The following is a 17,396-nucleotide window of genomic DNA, read 5'->3' as shown; positions in this document are numbered from 1 at the left end:
ACGTGTGTGTTAGTGTGTATTTAAACAAGCCAATTTGACCCGTAACATAATTTATGTTAAACAATAGGAGGTGTTGAGCAAGAGTCTAAATGGGATGTTTCATAATATTGCAACAACAACGGAAAGTCCACTGCTGAAACTTCACTTCCAGGAAAATGTGACATGGATTGCAAATGGAGGGCAAACGGTAAAAAAAAAAAAAAAGCCAAAAATAAAAACAAGAATCAGCAGTGAGGAGTTACTTCATGCCTCTGTTATCTGTTTGCTTTTAGAGGAACACAAACTGTGACCGAGGGGACAGAGAATCAGTAGTTGAACCAGAGAACAAAGAACCAAGGAACATCTGTGCATTTCTACAAAGGATGGAATGCATTCTGACTTTGCTGCTGCTATGTCCATTTGTGTTTTTTACCACCGTGACCTCAGAACAAGACAATGGTATTTGCTATTATTACTGGGATTTATTTGATGTATTGCTGCATAAACTGCATACATGCATATTTACTTTCTACATTGTTTTTTATGGCTTTAGCATCTGGTAATCTCTATATTTTACAAGTCACAGGTTCTAAAGGCATCTTTTTTAAATAGTAATGATCATGTTTAGCTTTGAGTACAGCGATAAAAGGAAGTTATTTTGTGTGAAATTGCACTTTTAAAGATGTTCTGAACTTTTTTTTTTGTCATCTATATTGAAACTCAGTGGCAGAAATAGAAATACTTGCGTTCTTTAATAATGATTTCTCTCTAAATGTTGCCAAACCTCTGAAAATGTTAAAAGGAAATTAATTGGAAATGACTGAATGTTTAGTTGTAAGTGTCCTGTTTTTTCAAATTAATACTTAGTTTCCTGTTTAAATGGCTGACAGTAACATGCAATAGAATTTAAGGTGTTTTAGGAAGAGTGGGCCATATTTCCTATTAAAATACAGCCCTGGTTACACTCCTTAAGATTAATCATCTTCCAGTTAGTATTGCTTAGTTGCACATTAAATATTTGGTTTGTTGTCAGATAAGAAACAGCATAATTATATAATAACAAGTAGAATATATAACTAAACTCTTCAGGTCAGCACATGACTACATACTTCATTGCATGTGAACGTTAGAGTAAATTATTCATTCTTATACCAATAACTGAGATGTTAATTAGCTTGTTTTATTATAACAGGGTTTGGACTTGAATGAATCATTTTCAAGGAACTTGAGAGTTTATACTTAATTCTCACCAAATCCATTTGTCCTTGCAGTATGTTCCAGGCCTGTACTGGCTGCCAACATTGAATTGGAAGGACTCCAGAGGTACTTTAGCCCCGGTGCAGAGTTAGCACTGTCCTGTAAACAGGGATACACCCCGGTGTCGGGCCCTCGCAAGATTGTTTGTGCCGCCAGCGGAGAATGGACAAAAACCAAACTCCAATGCATACGTGGGTCCCCATTACTTTAGTAAGAACTGAGGGTTTCTATAAAACAGCATTTTTAAGTAAACTTTAGTAACTTCATTTTAATCATTACAATCACATTTAATTATCACATATGTTATACTATATAGTTGCAGTGGTATTCCTATTTTCCTATTTTTAATTCTGTTTAACCACCTTCTGAAGATTTTTTTATGAAGCAATGTGAAGCAAGTCCAGATTCACATTACTTGCATTCTAAATACGTAGATAAGCACATACTGCAACTTTTATACACATTGTGCAGATTTGTCTTTTATGCTGCAGTTTATGAAGAGGTATATTCACAACAAACTTGTCTGTGTGTTGTAACTTAACTGAACAGCACAAACGTACACATGCTCTCAACTTTATTCTCTCTTGTAGCGAAACGGTGTCCGTATCCTGATCTGCTGCCCAATGGAGAACTGTACTATGAGGATACTGTGTACCAGAATACAATCGACTATACATGTTATGAGGGGTAAAACAAGAACATTGTGTTTATTTCCATTGTGTGACATGTCGTTCTGATAGAGCGACGTGACTCCCTGGTATGCTTAAAAAGGAGACACAGAGGCTGCTGATTGTGTCTGAATTGCAGTTTGAAGCCAAATTGTGTTGTTTGCTCTCTCAGCTACTTTGCTCTTCTTAACAAATTGGTGGTATTTTTGATGTGCAAATAATCCAGTAAATAGTCCTGTATAGGTATGTTAACTACACTGTGGACCACTAACAATATCCCTTGAGAAGTTAACCATAAAACCATAAAAATTTAGTGCTGGAAAAGGTTGGTAAATTTGGTATTATTAATTTGTGTGGCCGCACATGTTCTGCTGACCCATCAACATTTGGTTCAAATGCATTTAAGCTGGTTTGACTTCATCACCACATGTTTTGTCGATTTATTTGCAATCTAAGCATAAACTGACTAATGATGTGGCTGTTCTGCACAGGTACACATTGATTGGAGCCAGCACTGCTGTATGTCTAGCCAATGGAACATGGAGCACAACAGTCCCTGTCTGCAAGTGTATGTAATCCATCCTTCCTCAGACCAGGAAAATAATGAAAAGCATAAAACATACAGTATAAAGATTCTCTGGTACAGGGTCTAGGAAGACAGTCACACAATTGTGGAAATCAGTCTCTGAGCCTGAGACAAGGCCATTCCAATACATATATATATATATATATATATAGTAAAAACATAAATAGTAATGTACATATTCTGTCTCTCTAGCTGTGACCTGTGGTCTTGCTCCAATCCCAAAGAATGGGATGATAATTTATGACAGGAGGATCAGCGGGAACACCACTAATTATGGTGACAGTGTGACGTACAGATGCCTGCCTCCATACGCACTCATTGGCAACCCAAGAGCGGAGTGCACTGTCAGTGGCAGCTGGAGCAAGACACCTGAATGTCAAGGTATGGAGGTTGGAGAAGCAGGAGCTGTCGTAATAAGAGCAATCATGGTACTGCAAGAATACTGCTGATCAAAATAATTACTTTGGTTTTGCTGTAGGATACGTAAAAAGAAGCCAAAAATACATGTTAGCATTCTATCAGTCAAATATGTGCATTATATTGTGGAAATTTCTGATTTTTTACCCAAAGGTCCTGTTCTGGAAGCTCATATCACATCAAACCTCGTTCATATCACATGATCATCAACAGATGCACTTTGCATATTTTTGTTTCATTTCTTCTGAGCAAATAATGTAGTACTGACTCTGAGATATTTGGGGTCATCCAGTGGACATCTAAAGGGTTTTTTTCTGCTGTCAGACACACGTTTTGCTGAGAGCATGATAAGTACAGTGAAGAGTCAGCATTTACATTTTCAGCAGTTGGGAAACTAAAAAAACTTTCCATAACCATGTGATAAAATATTCCAATACAACCACAAAATATGTTTCGTTTACACAGAAGAGACTGAATATGTTTTGTGATTTGATACTACAGTCACATTCTCACTCCGCTGTTGGAAAGTAAAATACTTTCCTCCAGTTAGAAGTCATATTAATGCAACAGTGGGAGCTGAGAAGGATAAAGGAGGGATAAAGGACAAAAGACCACATTACTACAATATTAAATGCAACTCTATCTAATTTGGTCTTAACCATCTTCAGAGGAATTTTCAAATTCTCTTCATCTTGCAGCACCATAGAATAATTGGTAAATTTTTTGATATGCGACAAGAGAAAGAAAACATTAAGTCTAGCTTGCTTTTCAAGTAGTACGTCTCTTTAATGACTACACTGCTCCTTTACAGTGGTGACCTGCCCTCCACCACAGAATATCGACAGAGGCTACATGTCAAATGATGAGCAGAGAAACTTCGACTACATGGAAACAGTGAGATATGGCTGCACTGGAGACTATGTACTGGAAGGAAGCTTCCAGATCGTTTGCCAACAAAATGGACATTGGTCTGAAAAGCCATCCTGCAAAGGTAGGACTTAGACCGATGTAACACTCATGCGGTGGCATAAGAGTGAACTTCTCTTCACGTGTTTCTCAGTTTATATGTTCCTGTTCACAGTCCTGTAATTTGCTGGTGCCAATCCCATCACTATAAAACCCAATTCCCTTCCAATCCCAAGAGTCATTATTTCCTATGTTTACTATTAGAGAGGTCTAAATATATTAGGCAATGCTTGAATATTAACATTGTAATTGTAAGGCTTCTACATTTGCCTTGTGCTGAAAATAGATTCATTATTTTATAAAGTTTTTTGAATATATGTTGAACAAATAATCAAACATCATCATCATCATCATCATGTGGAGTTGGAATATTTTTCAATTTCAGTGTTAGTATTGCTACCTAAACAACAAGGTTATTTTGCTGGGTAAATATAATGCAGCTAAGCACTTCCAATTTCCTGCGTAGGAATACTTTAAAAAGAAACTGTACAACACTGTATCTCCTGTTTAATGTTCTTTCTTCTTCTTGTGACTTACAGCTCCTTGCAGCATTGGCATAGAAAGAGGAAGGATATTATACAAAGGTCGTAAAATCTGGGTTGAAGACCTGCGTCCTAACAGTGTCCCACATTTGGACATTGTCTCAGTCTATTGCAAGGACGAGGCCAGGAATTGCGGTTATGCAATTTCAACGCAGTGCATCGATGGAACACTCAAAATTCCAGAATGCTTTCAAGGTAAGGCATATTTCTTTGAAAAGCAAGATATAATGTAAAAATTCAACCCATTAGTCAGAACACATAACACATAACACAACAAAATTTCCATTGTCGTGTTTTAACAACTTTAAATAACATATGTTCAGTAACAAATAGTAAAATAAACCTGGTAAACCTTGGACATGGGAGCGGGTTGAAATTGGGCTCAGTTTCACTCACTGACAGTTGGATATTTTTTATTGAAATATTCAACAACATGTAAAATAAATAAACTGCTGTATCACTGGGCAGAGCAGGTGGTTTAGCAAAACCATTGTCATCTACATATATTTTCCCCATTTGTCCTGGTTCAGATTTTCACAGTTTTTACTTATAGTGTTGTTGTAACACTGGTTCTGCACACACTATGTTGAGTTACAGTGGGTGATTACCGTCACCCAAATTAAGAAGACTGCAATGACAAGGGTTCATACCTTTAAAAAATGAAATGTTAGTATAGGTTACATAGTGACTGTTTCCTACAAATAATCACCAGGCTTCGCCATGTAGCAACTTAAAGTTACTTACCATTTAGAGATGCTAGAAGTACTAATTTCCCACTGAGATCAAGTCTATTATCACCCAACCACGTGGAGAAAACAGCAAACCATAGCAGGACACATGGATGTCAAGGTGACCATCAGGGCAATACTCCGAAGAGATCTATTCCTCAGGTTATAAAAACACTAACATAGTTTTTTGTGGGTTGATGAATATCAGATCATTGTTTTACTTCTATCATAATAAATGTAAACACTGTAACCTGTTCTGTGTGTGTCTGTCTATTTTCTAGAGCCCAGCAAGAGTAAATACACCTTACAATCACGTTCGCTTCCATCAGAAATCACACAGTGCTGAAACAGCAGCAGATCCCTTCTCTGATGATTATTAAACCTTTCCAGTATGTAATGGATGCTGGTGTTCTGGTCTTTAAAATTAAAGAAAATGGTCTGATTCAAGCTGTCTTCTTCTTCTTGTATTCCAACACATTTCAGACATGATTTTATCTGACTGAGTCCTGATTGAGAGGTTATATTGTTTTGCTACCTCAGTTTCTGTTGATGATTCACTAAGACAAGTCAACTTTAAAAGAGGCCAAATACAATATATGATGTATGGCACTATGTTAATTTATTAAATGCGTCCACAACTTCCTACAAGCACAAAGTAATGAGGCATTCTTGCAAACTGGTGAGGTCTTTATCATAATATCAGTATCATTTTTTTTACAGCAAGACTGCAATGAATGAAATAGATGATAGATGTCTTTTGGAGGAGTTGGTTTGAATTACCAGATGTAGTGATCCAATAGCATTGTGTCAGACTGAATTTTGGGGAAATATGCCTAAAATGAGGCACAATACATCACGAAATCTAGAATATTTCCATTTGCTTAAATGGCACAAACGGTGTGGCACAAGATGAGTTTAACAACCTTAAAGGACGGCTTCACAATTTCTAAAAGTGAGTCTTAAAACAACAGTCTGGTGCCCAAATGAACACTGACACATGTTTTTCTTTCCACAATCATTCCTCCTGTTCATACAGACCATTAGAAGATCCCTACATAATGTACTTACAATGTAAGTGATGGGGGACAAAATCCATGAGCCTCCTTCTGTGCCAAAATGTATTTAAAAGTTTATCTGAAGCTAATAGGAAGCCCAAGTTTTAGTGCCAAAGTTCCTCTTTTTGTTACTATACTTCCACCGCAGCTCAACAGGGAAACACTGTCTGAGGAAACACAAAGAGGGAATTTGATGCTAAAAAGACTGTAAATGTGTCAGATATCCTTGATATGACTAACTCGGACTGCTGAAGCCTCATATAAGCTTTACATAAACTTTTGAATGCATTTTTGCAAAAAATGACTGTGTGGACACACTATGGATTTTAGTCCCCATCACAACAAGCGCATTTTAAGGGGATCTTTTAATAGCCAGTACGAACAGGAGGAATGATTACAGCGAGCAAAACCTCTTTCAGTGTTGATGTGGGCACCTGACTGTTGTTTTAAGACACACTTGAAAAATCGTGAACCTGCTCTTTAATGCACAGCTATGGGTTGCAGCGGAACAGGTCTTCTTGTCACAGCAGCGCCCCCCTCCAATACAGCACAACACTAACGTCCCGCTGTCGCTTCTTCTATTCTCGCGAGAGCACACGAGTTCCACGTTCTTCTCGTCCAGCATGGCCGCGCTGTATGAGGGCTACACGTTGTGCGGACTTGTTCCAGCTCAAAATCTGTCAAATTCAGGCATTCAGGGCATCGAGGCGGAGAGAGACAGCGACCATGTCGTCGTCACCGACTCAACCAGATCCGTGACCCTGTACAAGGTAACGTTTAGCGCGCGTGTGTTTTTAAGGAGGCTCTCCTAACCTGGGCCAGCTGATCAGGTCGACCTGCACAACTCGTGTTGGCATCCTCGGCTCTTCTCAGCAACAGTGACAGAAACTCAAAGAATAGATGAGACAGATACTTTAACTGGCTTTGACAGAACTGTGAGACCCTTTTCTGTGAAAATCGACAGGAAGAGTCGCGTAGATTGGAGTAGAGATCAGGCTAGTATACAAATCAGGCAAGTGTTAGCTAATGCCCGCTTTATCCACAGCAAGACAAGCACACACTGCTGCTCATGATGGCTTTAGTTTACTTGTCTCTGCTGCATCTCAGGATCGGATTTCTTTATTAGCAAGTACGCAGCAAACAAAGAATGAGTGTTGGCGTTTGAACCGCAACATAGAGGAATACAAATAGAACAAGAGTACGGTAATAATAATGATAATGAGGTAATATTTAATGGTTTAGGTAATATTAAAATTTATGAAAATGTCAAAATCAATTTACAGAATGGAATAGTAATAGTTTTGAAATGGGATATAAAACTTGAAATGAAATATCGATCGTACAAAGGAAATACGGACTGTGCTATCGGCAAAGAAATGAAGTGTGTGAAATACATGACGGTGACAAGAGCGAAAATAAAATGTGACATATGCAATAAATAATTGAAATTATATAACAGTGGAGGTTGAATGCGATGTACAATGTTAAGTCCATTTTGATGAAATATATGAAAGTGCAGGGATGAAATGAGGGGTGTGAAATGTAAAGTCCAGTTTGATAACAGTACAGATCAGCTATATATGTGTGAATGTAATTATATATTTTATACAGCTGCATATATCGCTTATTCACTAAGCAGCTCCTTTCCTTAAGTGCCGACTTTCAAAATAGCTTAGATCAGCTAACATGTTGAAATAACTCAAACTACTACTTTGTGTTAATTAATGCATTAACTAGTGCAGATATAGTTGAAGAGAGACTGTGTTGTGATTCTTGTTAAGAGTCTGTGATGTTATTAACTGGTCCTATTCTTGTGTTTTTGTGGTTCTGGCAGGTTTCAGACCAGAAGCCGCTGGGCAGTTGGACAGTGAAACAAGGACAGACTCTGACCTGTTCAACAGTCTACAACTCGCAGACCAAGGAATATGTGGCGGTCACAGACAACAAGGTAGACTGTCAGCCATTTTTTTTGCAGTGATAACATGGAGACAAGCACACAGATGTTTTATAATTTAGTTTCTAGTACTTTGTTTTGGTCGCTGACAGGCTTGCTGTCGGCTCAAAATACAGCAAAAATGAACGCGACACAATTCTCACCTCAAGTAAACAATTCTGTTGTTCACTTTCCTATTCCATACAGTTAAAGAAGGCAGTGAACTCCCACTAATGTCGGCACAGCGTTTATGAAAAAACAAAAACAAAACTGAAACTTTTTCAATGAACTTAGTGTTAACTGTTTGTAAGATTATTATGTTGTTTTGCATGATTTCTACTACTGCTAGGTAACAGACAGTATTTCATTAGTCTCGTCCATATGGTTAACCTGATATTCCACACAACTTCAGCTCCTTTCTAAGGTTTCCCCCCCGTATGAGTTATGTTGTTCTTAATAAACTAATTTATCTTACTCTGTCATACTCTGTTTATTCTCTAGATGTCTATGTAGATCCTACCTTTCAAAAACGTCTGTCACAAAATAATGTTTAATAACGTTTGTTTTGTTTTTCAGGTGATCCGAATTTGGAAGGAAGAAGACATAATCTTAGATAAGGCCTTCAAAGCAACTGTAAGTGTGAACGTGGCTCTTCAGCTCTTCTCATAATGCCGTAGGGTGCTTCTAACAAAGCGATTGATCTTTCAAAAAGTTCAGTTTTTGTAGCTCTTCTATGAGAGCTTCACATATTAAAAACAGACAGTCTGAGGTTGAGCTGTGACGGTGAGGCAGAGTTTAAACTTCTTTCACAAGCTCTCCTTCATTCATCACTCTTCCCACAACTATTCCTGTCCCTTTTTTTTCTGTGTACAACTTGAGTTCAAACACATTAGCAAGAGATCAGATGACAAGTTTGTACACTCTACTTTGTTTGAAGCATCTATGAAGGCGAATAAATCAAACACACAAGGGTGGATTGTTTTATTCACTCTGTGAAACACTTTGACAATCTCAATATTTTCTGTGATAGAAACAGAATACTCTGATGAGGTAACTGGTGGTGACCTGGTACTTAATGCAATCCTTTATTCCTGTTCTAAAAGGCCCCTTAAATACTTCTGCAGTCAGTTTTTTTGTGCAGTGATATTTATTTCCAATTTGGTAATTTGTTGGCTGTAATCTCTATTTAGAATACCACCACATTTACCACTAAAGTTGAATTATGAATTTATTTTAGAAAGTCCTTTTAATCTGAGAATTCTGTGTCCGAGTACCCAAACTAAATTACCATTAAGTGCCGCCCTCCTCTTTACAAAACTGGAAACATATTTTCCTCCTATATATTCTCTCTAGGTGTCATCAGATGTCTGGAGAGTCCACTGTGTACCAGGAGGAGAGCCTGTGGCCTTGTTCCAGAGAGGAGCTGTGAGACTCCTTGACTCTCTCCTTTCTGCTCCCCAGCAGTCTATAGAGGAAGTGCTGGCTCAAGAAGAGGCCATCAGGTCGGTAACATGCCTCACTGCTCCAGCGAATCCACTGATTCATGATCGGTATTAGACCGAGGTCAGAATCTTTCCCAAGAGGCGTCAAGCTTTGACGTGTTATGAGGCTACATCTTCCAGCTGTGTTGTACAGACTTAATACAGTGATAGAGATGCTAGACAGTAAATGTGCATGAGGATTGGTGGAAGGGGTGTATGTGCGGGAATACTATGGCAGCTTATCTCTAGATGAAGGGTGACAAGTACAAATGTGTACAGACATTTCTTACAATGAATGATCGCTAGTTCTCTGTTTGTTGGATTTGGTGTCTCTTGTGGCGTGTTGATAATTCTTTTTGCCTTTAGGTGGAGCATCACCGTAGTGGCTGAGACACAGCAGTTTGTCATTTTCACAACTGAACAGGTAACATTATTTGAATCGTCTGGTTTTAATTTAAGACACAAGCACTCACATGGAAATGCACCTGAATGACGTGAATTTTATAACCCATTTACTGATAACGGATTTTGTCTGCCCTTGTTTACACCACGGACATGTGTGCATCTACTCTTAGTTACTGGTATTTCTAACAGCTTGTTTGCCTCCAATGGCTGTCAATGTCTCCCCACAGAAAGGAGATCATTTCCTCTACCTGCAGAGACTGAACCCCAACACCCTACAGAGGTACCGGCTGGAGAGAGAGGAGCCCGGTCTCTCCCCGCTCAGCTTCTCCGCCTCCTACAGGGATAAACACATCCGTCTGCTCTATCTCTGTAAGTCTGAATTTCCTGTGAAAATATTTTTAGCATCAGCGTTTGACAGCACAGTGCCAGCTTGTACAGGATCGGTACGGTTTCCGCTCTGTTTAAATTTGGCACAGTGGCACGACTAATGGAGCTCAGCCATGGACACGGCACCCATAATGCATTTCAGCATTATTGCAGAGAGAAGTGAAGGATATCCTGGTTAATTGTGTTGATTGTATGCAGACATTGTCATGACCACTAGGGGCAGAAAAGCCCCAAACTCCAAACCCATGTGTTTCAAAAATAAATAAACCTTTCCTGCCACCCAGACCCCAATGGTCACGTGTACCAGAGTGTAGTCTCTGTGCGGGGCCTGGGGGCTGACGAGGGGGCCCAGGCTCTTCCGTTGCCCCGTAGCCTGCTGTTGGGTCTTCCTGTCGGTGAGGGCCTGCTGGAGGCGGCATCGGCCCTGGTCTTGGATGAAGCCCATGTGGCTGTCGTGGGTGTTCCACACCCCTCGGCTGGAGCTGGTAAAGGTAACTAATGTTTAATTATGCTGCCTCAGACAAAGTCACGATTATATTAGTAGTAGTCACAAGTCAAAACGTGTTCTTTGAGGAAGTTGTATAATTATTGTTCATCATTATGTTAAAAGGAATGGAGCAGCTGTACTATATTACTGTATATATTACTTCCATTAGGTTATTTTGCTGTCCTTTCCGTCTTGCTTAGCCTGTTGCAGGCTTTTAGTCTGTTCAAAAATATTTTGTTGGCATTGTACAAAAATTCAACTTCACATACATCACATTAAATTTAACAAATAAAGCGCAAATAAAACTCTATTTGGTCAGTCTTGAGTAAGGTTGTTTTTTTTTTTTAATTATTTTGGCAATATTTTCACACAGTAGTAATATTGGGACAATCATCTAATACAAACTAATAGTCTATTTTGAATTTTAAAAACTGATGACTGATAAGACTGACTGACCTGTTGATCCATCCGCGTCTTGTGCTGCGGGGAAATAATTAAAATGAATTTATATGCTGTAATATTTACTCCTTCAGTTATGTTCATGCTGACATATGGGCCTTGTCTTCAGAAGGATGACTTGACGCAATGTGACTCCAGCATCTGATCTGTGGTCCTGAATGGCTCTCTGTCTTTGATTTTTCAGACTTTCTCTGCATCTGGAACACCAATTTCCAGACGCTTCAGGCAGGAAAAGAAATAGCGGGTAAAATCTACGGACAGGTAAGAATGCAAATTAACCAACCAAGCTGATTGCTCTCTAATATTTCTGTTTGTGGGACAATTACTGTTAAAGTACTTTTAGACATGCAAGCAGTCATAGCTTGTTGCTTGTTGCTTGAAGTAGGCATAAGACGTTATTGTTATTATGACTGCAGGCCAATGTTCCCTGTCCTTCCAGCTGCTGAGTGCTGATGGAGGACTGTATGACTTTGGTACAGCATCGTGTCTGCTCTCCACTGTGACAGGGCTCACGGTCCCTACTCACAACTTTATAGCAGTTTACAATCTTGAAATCACCCATATAAATAGATGCAACTCGTTTACTGACTCGCACCATTAATTCTTGTTTGTAATGATTTCCTTTTCCCTCTGATTTTTAGCTATGGAGTTACTCCAGCAAATTATTCATTCCACATGGGAAAACCCTGTCTGTTATTCCATACGAGTGCCCCAAATCTTCCCTTGCATCTGCTCTGGGAAAACTGAGGCAGGCCAGAACTGAAGGTGAGCTAAAACAGCTGCTGTAGTAATAATTTTATGCAACTTCACAAGAGAAACAACAAACATAAGAAAAAAATGTTACACTGATTTAGCATTACATAATTATTGCAGTAACAGTGTATAATATACTTGTACCTTCAGTCTTGTATTCTGTTATTCTCTCTGACAGCGTAGCTCCGATTCAACACGGAAAACTCTTGTGATCTTTCAATACAATGTGTTTTTCTATCTTCTACAGAGTCCAAAGCTCCAGCTTCTGTACCATCTTGGAATAACATTCTTCACGGAGAGAAAGCTCAGCCCTCTAGGACAGTGGAGACCAGGAAGACGGTATGTTGGCGAACTATTTTAAGTGACTTTTCAAGGCAAAATGCTGAGATACAGCCAGGCCAGGCTGCTTGAATTGCTGACGCATTCATCCTTAACGTTGTTGACTTGAAAACTCTTGCAGTGTTTCCCGGACCGGCAGTATATCAAAGATCTTTTTCATCATCATTCATCATTCTTGAAATGATGATTTACAGTAGTCGCTGCCTGAAATGGTAGTGCATCATTTACAAAATATACAAAATTATGTTTTATGGCAAGGGGGACGTTCTATAATGAAGAGTTTGTTACTTTATTTGTAGTTTTATCTATGTTGGCAACCTAAATCCATTTGTATAGAAGTCCGTCTGAACAAACCAGTCAGCTCAACAACACCCACCATTAGAACTTTAATAGCACCAGTTGCTGTTGCAATGTGACACAACTTTTAATGTGACTCTTCCGTCTTTCCATACAGAGAACAAACCGTAAGACCCAATCAGCTCCTGCTTTAACAACGGATCAAGTCCTGGAGCTCATCAAGGTAGAAATGAGATTTTTCATGAATCTACATTCTCCCACTAAAAAAAAACTTCTGTTAATTATATAAGGTTGACAAAAACTATACCAAAGAATTCTGAAAATGTCATATTTTAACAAAATATTTTGTTTTCTCAATGTAGACAGCACCGGTAGAAGAGGTCCAGAAAGAGGTGGAGGGCCTGTTTTCCAGGGCAGACATCCAGGACTTGCAGCTCTCAGTGGGGCAGCTGGCATCGTCCCTTGTGTCGCGTAGCCTAGCTGATCCAGCCTTCTACACCCCGAGCACCCTGGCACAGCTAGTGCACACGCAGTGCCTCTGCCACAGGTCAGTAAGGCAGGGCAGCAGGTTCAGGATTTGTTTTGTTTGTTTTTTTCCTAGAAAGACCATAAACACAAGTCCTCCACCATACTTTCTCCACCTGACAGTACTGTGAAGGATCCTCTTTCTCATTGCACTCATGCTTGAGAGTTTGTAGCACAGCTCTTTTGGAGTCGCTTCGGATAAAAGCATCTGCCAAATTACAAAATGTAAATGTGAAATGTAAGAATGTGTCCTTGCCGGGTGGATACGTGTTCCTAACCAAAGAATGAATGTTACATGACATCCTGAAAGGTGGTGATAGTGACATCAGGTCAAAAAAGAGCTACAGTGTCTTTTATGGGGGCTTAACAGCAGAATTTTGTATATGATCATAACCTTTTTGTCTGCAGAATGTATTTCTGTACATCTGAAATACCAGAACATGTGCATTTGAACGCACATCTAATAATATAACTCATTCCGACATTGATGCGGAAAACATGGTTCAAGTGACCCAAATCTCATCACCGCATACTGGTAGAATAAATCAACCACTGTCGTATCTATCGACTGATCATTTACCATGGTGACCTTCAACAGTGTGTGTCCTGACCTTGTGCTGCTGGCCCTGGAGAAGAAGGATTACTTCCTGTGTCAGCTGTGCTTGCAGTTCTTCCCTGACATCCCAGAAGCTGTGACCTGCGCCTGCCTCAAGGCCTTTATCAGGTAAAACCCAAATTCAACATAATGTCAACTGATGTTTTGAGGTGAACGACTCCCTCAATGACCACTGTAACCTGGACATGAGTTGATGCCACCGTGTCCTTTTGATACAACCACTGGGTAGTAATTATCAACACTATCACTATATTTCATGTCCATATATCGACTTATCGTGCGATATATAAAACAGTCTGTTGTTCTCCCTTTTTGTCCTGCAGTATGCCAGACGTAGACGCAGACAAAGCGAGCCTGGACCCTGACAGCGTCTCTTTCATGGACACTCTCGTCTCCAGGGAGCACGGCCATCTCGGCATGCAGAACGGCTTTAGCCCCGCCTCCATCGAGGAGGACCGCTCAGACGCTCTCAGCGGAGGTGGAGCTGTCACAAAGACCCGAGCGGAAGACAAGGAGAAGACCTCAACTCCACCAGAACAGATCTGTCCAGTGGGAAAACACAAGGCTGTTCTGCTGTATCCTTCCGTTGAGACATACCATGTTCACCATGTAGTTAATCACTGTGATGCAGCTATTCACATTCAACTGTTTTCATACCTCACGTCCTCAATCGCCACACATCTTGCGTATGATTATCAAGCTTTATGTTGTAATTTCATAGTGTTGTAGCAAACTGTTTGAATGAAGTAGGAAAGAAATGTGAAAGTATGACATCTTAACTCAACCCGCATAGAAATGAGGTCCTGCAGACGGCGTACAGCGACTCTTACCTCCTCCCACACCTAAAAGACCTCTCCTCTCAGAACGTTATTGTAAGTAATCATCTCTAAAATAAAACCTGGAAGCACTCAGTTCATGTTCCACAGCAGCACAATTCCATACAATTTATAGATCTGTAGTTCTCAGGTTTTATCCATAGTGTCTGACTGTGATCTGTTTTACTATTTCTATTCACATTAAACTAGTAAATAATTATAGTCGATCTTGTTAATTTTATGATACTTCATCTCATGATCTGTTCTTTATCCAACAATAGCTGCTTCAAAAACCTGCGTTTATTTAATTTTCTCTCTCTTCCAAAATCTCTCTTCCAAATCAGCTTTTCCTCCAGTACTTGCAGTTCCTCTACCTAAAATATTCCCAAGATGCTTTCCCACAGATGCACGGATTGAGATCACCGAGTCTGACTCAGGTCTGTATCAGTAACTAGGATAGTTACACATCACATCAGCGCAGCTTCATTCTGTCTCACCAGGACACATTAAGTGATAAGTGTGACTCGGTCAGACTCATATTTTGACCTGAACTATGTGTGGTCTGAATTCAGTTTAGTGTGAAGAGATGGAGTTAAAGATACAGCTACTTGGGGACACAAAACATTTTGTGCTAAGTGTGATCTTATCTGCCAAAGTCTCATCAACATCATTGATCTCAAAAATCATTGTTTAGTTTCTGCAGTATTTTTTAAAAATATATTGAAACGTCTTTATTTGAAAGTAATGATAGAGAGGGGACAAACATGTAAAAAGCAGTGACATCATGATGTACAGAATTTCCCCAAGATCATCCCAGCAATAATAGTTGTACTTTGTCAGTGAATTGTTTATCACAAAAGTTGGACAAAAAGGCACTCCAGTATGAAAATAATTGAATGAATAACTCTGTGTTTGATTGTAGATCATGGACTGGGTATGCTTGTTGTTGGACGCCCATTTCACAGTGCTAGTGATGACTCCAGAGGCCAAAGGTCTACTGCTGAACCTCCACAGCTTTGTAAAGTCTCAGGTGAGTCTTCCCTTCGGTCCAGTTTGTAAGCGGCTTCATGTTGGATTAATATTCTGGGAAAAAAATAGTATAAATAAGCTAAACATTTTCAACAGATAATTTGTAAAAACTATCAATAACCATTTGGTGTGACTGATAATATAGTTGTGTAGAAACTAAGATGCCCTCTTGTGTCCTCAGGTGAGACTGTTTTCTGAGCTCGGGAAGATCGAGAGCAGCCTCCAAGAGCTCAATAAGATGAAGATGAAGAAGGAGGTCGGACAATACTCCATCGAAGTCATTGAGCTGTTTTAGATTGTGTACAGAGTACTTTTAATAAAACATTGAGCACATTGTCTCTTTCCAACTTTTCACCTGAAGTGGTTTCTAGGTTGTATTCATGTCCCAACTGGTATGTTTTCTACAGAGATGCCAACCACCAGAACTCAAGATGCATTAGTTTTAATTAATGTACATAAGAACGATTCTTGATGTAATTCTGGCATTGAGTCAGTTGCGGATGCCTTTGAAACATGTTTGAACTTGTTTAAGCTGATGAAAATTCATCTATTCAGATAACACGGTTTGCATGACTCTTGTACCAGTTAATAATTGGTTTGTGAAATACATGCAAAATGCCATTGTCAGAGTGAATGGCTGTTTGATTTTTGTTTTTGTTTTTTTTTTTTGGGCTGTTTTTCTTGTATGTGTTCTAAAAACTAAATATTTGTAAATCTGTCAGCTGTGATCTTGAACTGGGTTTTTCCATAGAAAAGTATTTTATGTCAGGACATGAATGCATAAGAATGGGGAAAACTGTGGATCCATGTATGACTTTTCTTTGTTATTAAAAGATATCACATGTCATAGTTCGGGACAGTGACAAAGAGACAGATGACAAAAGTTAAATAACTTTTATTAATAATATAATACTTTATTAGGTCCTTGTACAATACACCTTTGAACCGGTTCAGTAAACATTTTTTTTAGAATAACAACTGTGGTGTGACTCGTCACTCTAAAACCTGAAACATTTTGACTCACCTGGGAGGGTCTTGAGGGGAATTGTATGAAGATAAATACGTGCATGAGATGACCTGCAGAAATACATAGTGCACTATAAAGAGTTAATCCAACGTTCAGTTAACAGTCTTTTCAGCGGAGGAGGAACATTTAGCAAGTTATTTCAATGATAAAACATGTCTAGTGTTATTTTTATATATTGAGCATTTAGCTCAGAAATGAATGAGCAATACGCCATGTGCTTTAACCAATTGTGGTTTTCCCTCCTCAAGTGAATTCATAATACAAACCCCACCAAAAAACAAAAAACATGTCGTTGTCGGCAGGATTCGAACCTGCGCGGGGAGACCCCAATGGATTTCTAGTCCATCGCCTTAACCACTCGGCCACGACAACCAATAAACATATCCTGCAACTGTGCCAATATAAAACTATAAACACGCCTTCATTGTTTGGGTGTTAATGTTATTCTGTCAGAAGGAGAGCTTTCCTTCTGTTTAGCCCGCAGCTAGCTACTTGTGCTGTGTTTTGTCCGCTCTATGATTTGCTGGCCAAATTAACAAAAAAAGAGCAAAAACGATTCTGAAAAATGAACAGTTGACTTTTATCATGTAGTCAAACCGAGAAAGTAACACTAAATAAAGACGAGACACAGTGCTGCACCTCTAT

At 39.2% G+C, this 17,396-nt stretch overlaps 2 protein-coding genes and 1 non-coding gene across 3 annotated transcripts; 2 read left to right on the top strand and 1 right to left on the bottom strand.

Moving 5' to 3' along the window:
• Position 1: 1 nt before the first annotated feature.
• LOC122979376 (beta-2-glycoprotein 1-like) lies at positions 2–5,590 on the top strand. The gene is made up of 9 exons (XM_044346761.1): positions 2–187; positions 273–438; positions 1,251–1,427; positions 1,827–1,923; positions 2,396–2,472; positions 2,683–2,871; positions 3,719–3,898; positions 4,413–4,610; positions 5,425–5,590. The coding sequence occupies exons 1-9, from the start codon at positions 95–97 to the stop codon at positions 5,487–5,489; spliced, it is 1,242 nt and encodes a 413-aa protein (XP_044202696.1). The 5' UTR covers positions 2–94; the 3' UTR covers positions 5,490–5,590.
• Positions 5,591–6,784: 1,194 nt separating this feature from the next.
• nol11 (nucleolar protein 11) lies at positions 6,785–16,078 on the top strand. The gene is made up of 18 exons (XM_044345887.1): positions 6,785–6,968; positions 8,033–8,146; positions 8,708–8,764; positions 9,485–9,633; positions 9,979–10,036; positions 10,245–10,386; positions 10,689–10,895; positions 11,535–11,611; positions 11,992–12,115; positions 12,351–12,442; positions 12,897–12,962; positions 13,102–13,286; positions 13,863–13,988; positions 14,204–14,455; positions 14,674–14,752; positions 15,040–15,132; positions 15,618–15,725; positions 15,906–16,078. Exons 1-18 carry the CDS (start codon positions 6,822–6,824, stop codon positions 16,017–16,019), a joined length of 2,190 nt encoding a protein of 729 aa, XP_044201822.1. The 5' UTR covers positions 6,785–6,821; the 3' UTR covers positions 16,020–16,078.
• A 963-nt stretch (positions 16,079–17,041) lies between these two features.
• On the bottom strand, positions 17,042–17,123 carry trnas-aga. The gene has a single exon. It is a non-coding gene; the product is annotated as a tRNA-Ser (tRNA).
• Between the last annotated feature and the right edge of the window lie 273 nt (positions 17,124–17,396).

Source organism: Thunnus albacares, chromosome 3 (assembly GCF_914725855.1).
Source record: "Thunnus albacares chromosome 3, fThuAlb1.1, whole genome shotgun sequence".
NCBI lineage: Eukaryota > Metazoa > Chordata > Actinopteri > Scombriformes > Scombridae > Thunnus > Thunnus albacares.
This window is presented reverse-complemented; position numbering and strand designations above follow the sequence as displayed.